The sequence below is a fragment of the Paramormyrops kingsleyae genome, chromosome 2 (assembly GCF_048594095.1).
Source record: "Paramormyrops kingsleyae isolate MSU_618 chromosome 2, PKINGS_0.4, whole genome shotgun sequence".
Classification (NCBI taxonomy): Eukaryota; Metazoa; Chordata; class Actinopteri; order Osteoglossiformes; family Mormyridae; genus Paramormyrops; species Paramormyrops kingsleyae.
The window spans coordinates 30,362,435-30,374,691 of record NC_132798.1 but is presented as its reverse complement, the minus strand read 5'-3'; the positions used below and the strand labels follow the sequence as shown (position 1 = coordinate 30,374,691).

The window sequence follows — 12,257 nt, the reverse complement described above, 5'->3', positions numbered from 1 at the left end:
ATTTCTTTTAAACAGAAATGTGACAGTAAAAAATACTTTATTTCTTTTTAATTAACAATCAAATATTGCGAATGTATAAATACAATAAAACTGAACATGAAACTCATGATATTATATGGCATCTCTAAATCTGAACGGGTAGAGAAGCAAGCAGGTAGGTGCATCATATAGATGATTATTGCTACTTATAATTACAGTGGTACCTCAGTTCTCAAACTCATTAGAACTTGAATTTCTTAAAAGTCGAACCAACCAGTTCGGAAAAAAATTACCTAGTACCCGATCTGAATCTCAGAAGTCAAACCGTGAATGCCAACCTAAGATAACTTGTATGCACGGGGAAATGAGTCACACGGCATGTCTCTCAACAGAAACAAAGGGTAACGCTTCAGTCTCAGCCTCTCATTCGCTGTGATAGCACCATGCATGTTTACACTAGCTGAATACATATATTTAGACAGTAAAATTACATTTAGACAATGATAGACAGTAACAGTAATTATTATATAATAAAATAAATTTTAAAATAAAGATTTCTTATTAATTGTTTTAATATTAATAATAAACCATTAATACATTTAATTATAATAATAATATTGTCATGCCCAACAGGGACGGAACAGAGACAAAGGCACAGACGTCAGGGTATTGGAGAATACGGGGTTTAATTACAGGAAAGGCAGGCAAAACACAGACGGACAATACAATGACCGGACTGGGGAAACAAACAAACGCGGACGAAATACTGTACAGAGGACTAATGACAACAAGCAGAAACAGCTGATCACACAGGGATTCCACACGGGGTTAACGAGGGGGCGTGGCACATGGAAGGCGCGGACGATGGAGGCAGGACACATTGTTTTTTTTAACTTTACACATTGTTTGGATATATTTATTTTTTTACTTTACAAGTTACTGTTTTGATAAATGTGCTTAGATGTGTTTAGTACAGTATATGCTCTTCTTGTTTTATCCAGTTCATTTTGTGTTTAAATGCTAAAACAAAAAAACCTATTTAGGTGTAATTTTTTGGGGCCGGGAACCAATTAATTGATTTTCCATTATTTCTTATGGGGAAAATTCGAACAGAACCCGAACTTTTTAGGATTCGACCCGGAGTTCTGAACAGATTAAGTTCGAGTTATGAGGTACCACTGTATTTTATAACTTGTCTGTACACTTAAAGAGTTAGATAAAAGCAGTATATTACCAATCAGGGGATATTTTTTACTTGTTTAAGTATTTGCTTGTGTACAATATTGATAACTGATTATTGTGATCACTGAACATTAAAGCTATTAAGCATAAGTTAGAAACAAAATGCAGAGGACTATATTTAGCTGAATTTGTATGCAGGAAACCCTTGATTGAGCCATTTAATACTCATTTGCAAACATCAGCAAAAATGTTCTTAACTGAAGCATCTTAGACTTGGATTATGTACTTTGCCCATTTCAAAATGTCTTAACTATAAACATTATACATTTATGTATTCATAACTTTCATAACCAGAGAATCGATTTGTGCAAATCTGGAATTATAACAAAGATTTTTATTTTTAAATTCTACCATGCGAACACATTTAAAATTTGGATAATGACTATTTCCTCACTTTTCCTGTTATTTGGTTAGTAGACTGCTGTACTTACAATGTTCATGAGGGTCAGCAGGTAGTTCTGGACATGTTCCTTTCCGTGAAATCGCACAACAGAATCATCCACTGCCAGCAGCACCTCAATGTTGTAATCGTTGTCTCCTGCATGCCTGCGTTTCCTGCGAGTCTTGTTTACATACTGGACAATGTTGTTAAGTGTTCCTGGGGTGTCCACCGAGTCTGATGGGAAGTAGACAAGGTTAATGAACTCTGTAACTATTGCTGACCATTATTACTGCTATTCTGGATACCAATTTTACCAACATTGACACATATCAAAAGTGACACTTTTGGGCAATTATACTAACGTCAGGCAGCACTCATATCTGTCTTTCTGCTTATAATTATATGAAATGATAAATTAAGTTTCCAAAAAAAGTTTTTAATTTTTAATTTATTTTTGGGCTCTCTTCTTCGGCTAGTGCTCAAAGAAGGACACCAGGCAAAATATAGGGAAACTTGCCAGTGCAGATTAGTGTGATGTCATTACTGTCAGGATCAGTGCCCCTCTGGCCCTGTCCCATGTGTCTTTTCCCTGTTTGGCCAGTACAGTAGTTCCTGCTGGCCATCCTGTTTGGTGTTACCATAGTGTATTCCCTTGCCCCTCAGGCTACCGCATGGCTCAATGGCTTAGAGACATCCCTCCATCATGAGTTTCAGCCTGGCCACATCTCTGTTTAATATTTTGGTTTTATTTTATCCCCTATTGTTTGGTATTGTTGATTTATGTCTTTGCATTGTGGCCCTGTTAATGGTTACTGTACCCCTGCCTTGTTTAGTTATGCTCTGTTTTACCTGTGTTCCTGTAGTCTCTCATTGTGTAGATAGCCCTCAATGTAGACTTGTAGTCAAGACCGCCTAAACCAAGACCAAGACACTACCAAGACCAGAGGGTATCGAGACCAAGACTAAGACCAAGTCAAAGACGAGACCAAGACTGAGACTGAAAAAAAAGACTCCCTTAACTTTTTATATTGGCCCTTTTTCTTGTCATGTTAGTAATGTATTTAGGTGCCTGTTTTTGTTCTGTTCCTCAGTGGTTCATTGTGGTTGTTGCTGTGTGTTTAGTTCCTCTATCCTTAGTGTTCTGCTCATCGTTCAGTACCCACATTTCTTACTGTCTGGGTCTTCTTCGTTGTAATTTTAGTGTTAGTTTACCTTGTGGTTATTTATAGTTTAGTTTTTGTTCCTGCTTACTGTCAAAGTATACAAATAAAAAAACCTGAGATGCTTCTTCTCACATTGTAAAAATAAATATGTAATATTAAAAATTTTAAAAACTAAGAGACCACAGCACATTTTCTTGTTTCACTCATTTCTCAATTTATGGGTGTGTGTATATTTTTTCTTGCGAACTGCAGCCTGGTTCTTCCCTGTTTCTCATTAATGAAGGGCTTCTTCCTTGCTTTATGGGACTTCAGTTCAGCTTCTAGGAGCCTGATACACACGGTGCTAGCAGTGCACTTCACACCTGCACTTAATGTTTCCCATTCCTTTTGAAAGTCGCTTGATGTTATCCTGATTCATGAGAAACCGCCAGATAAGTTAACGTTCACCTCTGACATTAGAAAGTCACTTCTGCCCTCCACCTGGCTGGTTTCTGGTCATTCCCAGTGTCTCCTGCTTCACATTATTCCTGTGTACTGCTGTCTTAGAAATTTTGTGCCAGCAGAACCAAGATTAAACCAGGATTTAAAAATTCAGATTTTTTTAAAGATATAATACAGAGTGGTCTCTTAATTTTTTCCAGAGCTGTATGTGACTCCTGTGATGTAATAAACTCTAGGATCCCTTGTACTAGATAACTGGATAGAAGTTAATGCAAGATAGTTAAGAAATACAGATCATCCTCTTTATGTTTTACTTCTGGAGAAATTTCTCTTCTTCACATGTGACAATACAGGTATGTCCTGCACTTCATAAATCAGTAAACTTTTGCAGTTATTTTTTTCAATGTCACTTTTCTATGAAATGTAAGACATCCATTTCTAATTTCTTCAGCACTGAATACTTTGCATTCTTGCCAGCTCAACAAATTCCTTCTAGTAGTGCAGCCCACACGCTCCCTAGCATTGCTGTGTGACACACATAAATTACAGTTTTCCACTACGAAGTTCAAATCCTCTTTTTCAGAAATATCCTGCAGAAAGAATGTCCCAGAACTCTAAGGTCTAAGTAAGAACTCTAAGTAAGTCTGAAATACAACAATAATATCGCTTGCCAATATTTTTTCTTGAAAACTTTTTTTTTAAAGGAGACTTGGGATTGCCACCCCTACAACCAAAAAAGAAAACAATGACTTTTGTGTGTTTTCAGTTTTTGCCAGACTTTGCAATGCTAATTTTAAGGTGAATGCTAAGCGAGGAATTGTACAAATTTTGTTCATTGGGATCCCGTTTCCCTTCCGCAAACATTTTTTTTTCTGCGCGCTAATTCCAGGTAGTACGACTTCTGGCCGCTACTCCCGCCGCACAGCAGCGTAGTGTGCGTACTCCCAGCATCCTAGTTCTTTTTACTTGCGTATACCCTTAAAATGATGTTGAATAACGACTTACAGTATGAACATTTCAAGTTACGAACGGCCGTTCGGAACGTAACTCATTCGTAAGTAGAGGAGCGTCTGTATTTGCCCACTAGCGGTTGCACAGACTAGTTGACCTCCACTCTGCCATGACGCTTTAAGCTTGACTTAACAGCACTTATCAGTGGAATAATGTGATATCATTTTTTTATTCTGTGGAAAATGAAAAGTCGATCTGCTGGCCAGATACATCCATCCATCCATCCATTTTCTGTAACCGCTGTCCTATTCAGGGTCATGGGGGGGTTTGGAGCCTATCCCGGAGGCTATGGATGCAAGGCATGGAACAACCCAGGATGGGGTGCCAACCCATCGCAGGGCACATTAACACTATTCACTCACACATGCACACATACAGTATGGGCTATTTGGTAACTCCAGTTAACCTCAGCATGTTTTTGGGTTCAACCGTGATCAAAATGGGCCACAGCCTTTTATTTATATTTTACTTATATGACCTGTGACACGTTCATGATTCTTATTAAATCTAGCCAGCAGATCGATTTTTCATTTTCCATAGAATAAAAAACGATTTAACGTTATCCCACTAATAAACACTGGCAAGTTTCACTGCCAGCACTGTCAATGTCACACAAAAGTATATTGGTTAGCAATTGAATTTTCTGATGCAGAAATCTGAAGATGCAAGCAAAAAATATATATTTTTTATACATATACAATATATACATTGATGCATTGTGATACAAAAATAATTCTATCTGCTCAATTTTTTCTCCACTACATCTCTTTTTCTGCACTTCTGCGTAACCTCCAAGTTAATTCCCTAGCAGTTCATGTTTGAAAGAAAAGTACCTAGTCTGGAGTAGGTACTAAAAAAGAGTTCTGGAACTGCGGTGTGAACATGACAAAAGTCCCTGGTTCCAGAAAAAAGGATCTGAGTCCAGAAAAAAATCCAGAGGTGTGAAAGTGCCGAATGTGTCTGTCAAAGTATACGAATAAAAAGAACCTGAGACACTTCTTCTCACATTGTAAAAATAAATATGTAAGATTAAAAATGAAAAACATAATTATAATGCACAAAACCTTAAGTTCTCTACTAATGAGTATGGTCTGTAGCAACAAACAGCCCTGTTTAATTTAATTATAGTTTTTAGCCTGCATGTCTCATGTGTTCTGAGACCACCGTGATTATTAAAAGCAGCAATGTGGAGCACCACTATGAGACAGAGCACAAATCTACTGAGCAAACATGCCCACTCAAGACCAAATTGTGAGCACAGAAAATAAACTAACTAAGAACCCAATATGATCAATCCACTGGAATATTAACACATTCATTTAATGCCCAGCAATGTGCTAACAAATGTTCCCCTAGAGTTGATTGGATCTTGGGTCAATATAAGAAACCATTCACCGATGGAAGGGCTGTCAAGGATTGTCTGCATGCAGTAGCTGAAACCTTACTTGAAGGAAATAGAAAAAAATCAAGCAAATACCTACGTCAGCATCAACAGCTACAAAGAAAACTGAAATATTAATCTTGCATAATTCATCAAATGGTTCTGTGCTCCACCCAGTCAGACAAGTAAGCTGAGGTGATGAACACAATCATGAGAATGATGAACTTTCTCAGGGCATCCTCTTCCCATCAGCATCAGGGAATTCCTCAGAGAAATTGACGCAAATTCTGATGACCTTCTTGTACACAATAATGTAAGACGTCTCATCCAATGTAGGGTGTTGGTCCCTCCAAAGGGAAATCACAGCACTCTTGGCGCAGCTGAAGAGCCAGAAGGCAACACCATTTCTCTATTTAGAAGAGATGAAGATGATGGATATTGTGGGTTTTTTTGGTAGATATCACTTCACAGTTGAATGAAGATGATTGCAAGTTACAATGCAAGGACGATTCAGTGTGTCACCTAATAACAGCTGTCCCCTCCTTCCAGGGGAAACTTGAGGTATTCAGGAAGACCGGCAGGGAGACTGTGCACACTTCCCAACAGTGTAAGAACAGGTTCTTGGTGAGAGAGATGCATCTTCTTTTGTTGTCTTTGTTGACAAGCTGCTTGTAAACTTCAGCCAAAGATTTGACAGCTTCAGCCTTGGATAGCAGCTCATCTTGTTCATCCAGAACCCATTGCACATCTCAGATGTCGGAGGGTTCACAGCACTGCAAGTGCGCAAATGCTGGGCCTCTCCAGATGCCACTGGTCGATCTCCAAGCAGATGTGGCCCTGAATGAGTATTTTAGAAAAACTGACCCTGCCACTGGTTCCAAATGGTCTTGGAGACACAGCGTTCCCAGGTCTGAGGAAAATAGCCCAGTACGTTTGACCACATTAGACTTCGCATACAGTTGTAAGGCAGCTTTCTACTCAACGGACATTGCAGGAGTCTGATATAAGAGGGAAAGAAAGTGGAAAGGAGATATTAAAGCTGCTCAATTGTTTAGGTGTGTTAAGATGTTTATGTATATAATTAAATTTGTTGAAACTGTTAAGATGTACCTTTACTTGAGGAGATTTTCTTTAACTGGACCTCTTTGAATTTTAATTGAATACCCCTGATAATAATTCAAGGATATAAATAACCAATCAGTTAATCTGTGCTTTACACAGCTGGGCCACATTCAATAAAACCAATTTTTGTTCCTGCAATAAAATCCACTGTGTGTAAAAGTATGATATTATTAATTACTGCATAAAACATCTGCTCAAAAATTCATAGTTTCTTGTGAAAAAAGATGTCTTGTGTAAACATAGTATTTCAATATCCTTTCCCAGGTCATAAATTTAAATTCAAAACAGTACAAATTTTAATTTATCACAAGCACAATCCTCCAGCTAATTGTCAATTTCAAAATACTTTTATAATGTCTGCTTTAATCCTTCTGGGAATGCAGTCATATAATGTGTAGTGGGATATTGGACTACTCCCGAAGAAGAACATTATACTCTGCAGAGAATTACAAGGCAAGTACTATGCCTGGAGACAAGTTTTAGAATAAGTTGGGCAGAAGAGCAGAGGAGCTGGATGAAGTGGCCGGGGAGAGGGAAGTCTGGGTTTCCCTGCTGAGACTGCTGCCCCCGCGACCCGACCTCGGATTAAGCAGGAGATGATGGATGGATGGATGGATGGATTATTCAGTCTATATCAGCAATAACAAACTATTGGCCCAATTAGCCCAAATTTATTGTCCTGTATAGACCTTTCTTCTCAATGACCAACATGAGCTTGTTGTCCATTGAACCAGTTATGTCTTTGATTTGATCAAATCCTATATATACCAGAGGCAGCTAGGACTGCATCCCAGATGCTGCTCTGACAAGTGTACTGCTTCCCTCCTTGGTAAATCTCACACTTTAATAAGGCTTAATAGAGGTCAAGTCAGGCAATGAAGGGGGTCAGGAACTGAATAATTTTCCAAGTCTTTCTTAGCCAGTGTATGAGATACCTTGATGCATAGGAAGGGACACTACCCTTCATGCATATCATAACCCTTTTGAAAGTTGCTGACTTCTTCTTGTGCCGATGTTTGAAGAAGGTATCTTTTATAAATTGACAGTAGAGCTTGTAGTTAATTTTTACACCATCTGCAAGTCACAAAGAACCAATATGTTCATCCATAATAACTACAATCCACATCATCACTCCTCCACCACCTTGTTGATGCTTGAAGAAGGTGTCCATCCATGGGCCCATCCATCTACTCTAAGAGTCACTCTCATCTCATCTGTCCACAAAACCTTTGTAAAAATAGCCTTGAGACACATCCGTGCCCATTCTTGATGTTTTAGCTTGTGTGCCTTATTGAGTTGAGGTTGTGTTTCAGCCTATGTAACCTTAGCAATGTCACAAAAGAGTTTCTAGAAGTCTCCCCTTTAATTTGACACATATCATTGGCAGCTAATTTGTATCATATTCTCTCCACATGTTTCTTCCACATCGTTTGGCGGCTGGCCACGAAACACTCAATTGCATATTTTGTAAGTTGAGCAGTTTACACCCCTTTGACTAGCATTTCCTTATTTTGTTTTTTCCTGCTGTCTACAAGGTCCTTTCTGGCCCTTTTTAACAGTAATAATAATTTGCTTAATAATTTTGCACAGGAAAGTCTCTACAGTTTCCTGTTTCTCTGCAAACAGAAAGTACTCAGAACACATACAGAGCATGCTCTGTTGTTAAACAGTCCATTCTTAATTGGGGACTAATCCGGAATGAAACTATGGGTCTGAAGAGAAGATACAAGCAAAATGCACACTTACCTAATAATTCTGAACATGGGGTATGTGTTTATATCTGGTCATTGGTGAGGCCATGGGAGGTATTTGATTTCACTCAGGTGTTCATGAAACCACTCAGATTTGCTTCTTGCATATAGGGCACTATCATTTGAGAATTTGTGGCATAGAGTGCACATGGTGTTGTAAAATGTACTCATATTTCTAGGCTATTACATGACACAGCAACCATCAGACAATAACTCCCATAAGATTGGCATTATACCATTATGTATCCCCTAACCTTTTTAACAGCGAAAGCAGAAATTACAAGCTGAAGGCATTTTTTATTTTTTTTTACTTTCTCTAAACTTATACCTGTCCATTGTACTCCATTTTATTGTTCTTGGGTCCAGTTTTGTGTTTCTAATACCAAAGGTTTACCCTTGCATACAAGTGGTTCCTAAATAACAGCTCCACCCTAAACTCCTGCTGTGTTACGTTCACGACATACAGGTTTTGTTTGAGACTGGGACAAAAAGCTGATTCAATAACTGTTGAGACTGAACTTAGTGATGTTTAACAACTATAGTAAGTGACTACTCTTTGCAGTTTTTTCAGGTGTGATATATTCTGCCAGGATTGTTAGGACTGTTTCCTTTGACACATTAAATGATTGTATGGTTTTTTGACCAATGCACCTGGAATTCAACTAACTTTTTGACCACTTTGGAACTACTACATGTTGCTGTGAAAACTCACATGTCGAAATGAGTGAGGAGCAAATGTTGGTAATATACTGCAGCATGTCATGTTTGGAAGAATAAGTCGAATAATACAAATGAGAACCAATTAACAAATGGAAAAAGATTACTGCATTACACCAAGGGGCAAACCTAGGAATTCTGAGCCTCCCCCCCCCCCCCCCAATCCAATTTTATGCATAATGTTACATATTCAAGGGGCCCTGAGAAGTGCTGGGCCCCCTGAGTCTGCCAGGGTATCCATGCCCCTCTGACGGCCCTGATGATGAAGTCTGTCCTGTACTCATTTAGTGATCTGAAGTCTGTAAAACATCCATGGTGTACTGTGCTATATCATGTGTTACATCAGATAGTTTCTCTTTGAGATACTTGTATTACAAATAAACCCATTTCGAATGCTAGTAAAAGAAGAAAACATACCAACGACCTGATAGTCTATTGACGTGCCTGAAGAAGAATGCAGAACATCTGATCTTCTGTAAACCACATGGACTCTCCCCTCCTTTTCCTGCTCCTGAGTTCCCCTCTCCAGGGGCTCAATGAAGTATTCATCTGAGTCAGTGCGAATTATTCCAGCCTGTCAAGACAAAAACAATGTAAAAATTTAGAGACGGCCGATCCCAATTTTGAGCATCTGCTGATACCAATCCGACATTTTTTCCCCTTTATCAATTACCTAGCATTAAATGAAATATTTGTATCAAAACATTTCAATTAACATAGCAACCTATATGCATGTAGTGTTGTAGTAGCACTGTTTGAGTATGATGAGAACAGAAAATATAATTGTCATGTTACTCAAGAAAAACTTTGCCGGTACACTACAGGAAGAAATCCACAGCTAACATGGCTTACACAAGTCTGCGTCTTTGTTTTATTCAGTAATAACTTCCACAAAAATGACCAGAAATATTTCTCAAACTGCAAATTGTGCAATCTGTTGCCAAATTAAATATAATAAAGAAACCAATCACAAAAATATCACTGTATACCCCAACTAACCATGACTAACCACATAAGTCACACATAAGTCTTGAGTACAAAATACATAATGGAGCACAGATAAAACTTTTCCGCAGAAATGAACCACACTTTAGAAAGAATACAAGTTTGAAGACATCTAGTTTGTATCATTGTGTTCAGACTAAAGAAAAATCAGCACTAGCCTTACATGCATTGCAGTCTACAGTTCCTGTTTTTTTCTTTCTTCAGCACAAAGTACAGCTTTCACATTGGCAGGGGTTAGGGGCAGAAGATCCCCACAAGCGTGAATATGAATGTGAATGTGAATGAGTGAAAGTGAATTCAGGGAAGATAAGCACCACTAACCTCAACCCATGACAGTCTGCTAGGCTGAACGATGACATAAAAAAAATTACATATTACCAATTTCTCAAACTGGACTGTACTGTACACTTTGCATGTCAAATTATTTTCTCAATGCATAGCAAGACCTTTTCATATGATATACAAACCATCAAACAAACATGCTTTATTTGCCATTTGCTCAAGTTCAGGTACGTCGGAATGTTTCTCTTTGGTGACCCCATCTTGCTCTCCATAGTTTGGGGGTTACAGCATAGAGTCAGCCAATGTGCAGCCCCCCAGGAACTGTATGGTCAATCTTCTGATCATAGGCACAGAGTCTAAGTCCACTGAGCCACTCACCGTCCAGAGAGAGCACACATTTTCATCATTATTTTTTTCTTATTATTTCGAGATCACAAGTTAATTTTTTTGTTATCTGTTATCTTCAGATCACAACTTATTTTCACCCGGGATGTTACAGCATGTTTACCAGGCTGGTTGGCTATACATGATCATCATGGACCTAAACGCCTTCGATTTTATTTTGAAGTAGAAATAGCTGTCTGTCAGCGCTATACAATAATCATATTAGTGTTCATTACTTAAGAAAAAGTGACCAACTAAATCACAGTTTTGAATTAATTTTCCAAGAAATGGGAAGATTACAATAGACAAGGTTGAGCTGTTAAAGCATTGTAACTTTACATCTGTAATTGAGAGGACATATTTATAGACAGGTAATGATTACTACTCACTAGATCTCTACTAAATAGTTAACAGTAATGGAAAGAAACAAAACATTAAGAGTAATTCTGATTATTAACTTTCATTTTAGGGTTCAAACAGGGAGTATATTCAACAGCATAGTCCTTTGTGCTGATGCTGCGGCATGAACAGTGAAGTTATGGTGGTCGTCTACATCACCACATCAGGATAACAAAAAATAAAAGTTGCGATCTTCAGATAGCTTTTATTATATTGAGATCATGAGAAAAATAAGTCGTGATATTGAGACAACAGGAAGAAGAAAAACAATCATGAGTGTCCTCTCTGGACTTCCGTAAAATTATGCCGCTGTATATACAAAATTACTGCTGTTTGCACTGAGAGCACTACGTTTTGGACTCAGTATTAAAAATGCAAAATTTACAGCAATAAAAAGGTACTGTGACAAACACGAGATTCCGCCGTCACACAGTCAGGTTGGTTGCCGTGACATACAGTAGATGGGTGGCGTACCCAAGCCAACAGTTTTCATTTTAAAGATATAGTTTGCACTTACATTAACAAATATTATGTATCACTGATATTTATGTATTATATGATTTTATGTGATCCAAATAATTTTCTGTATTGTTTCTCGCTTATGCATTACCTGTGCGGTTCTGCGATCTTTCTGCAAGCTCCAAAAATGTTCCCGCTCAATTGTTCACAGTCAACTCGCAAATAACCAAAACTGAAGCAACAAAGTCCGTGAATGTCAAATGTGCAAAGATGAAGGGATTACTGCATTTTCATACAGCTGACACGTCAACTCTGACGCACATGCTTCGCTGAACAAGCCATCATGATGACCTACAGTTCTGTTTATGGTAGGCCCTATGTCACGGTAAGGCTCCAGAAATTTTTACAGTTTCAGGCTAGACCTATCTCTGATGAAAAATCGGATCGGTTCCTTACTCTCCGTTGGCGGGTATTGGATCGCTGCCATCCCTATAAAAATGTTAATTCATTACTTCCCATGTGGCAAAATCAGTTATAAA

The 12,257-nt window shown here is 38.2% G+C and overlaps 1 protein-coding gene across 3 annotated transcripts in view; it reads right to left on the bottom strand.

Moving 5' to 3' along the window:
• adamts3 (ADAM metallopeptidase with thrombospondin type 1 motif, 3) overlaps window positions 1-12,257 on the bottom strand; it is a 52,102-nt gene that overhangs the window by 23,121 nt on the left and 16,724 nt on the right. For all 3 annotated transcript variants that reach the window (XM_023820711.2, XM_023820712.2, XM_023820713.2), the window contains 2 exons: window positions 9,607-9,763; window positions 1,653-1,837 (listed from right to left, as the gene is read on the bottom strand). In XM_023820711.2, coding sequence (XP_023676479.2) covers window positions 1,653-1,837; window positions 9,607-9,763 — 342 coding nt within the window. The remainder of the gene's footprint in view (window positions 1-1,652; window positions 1,838-9,606; window positions 9,764-12,257) is intronic.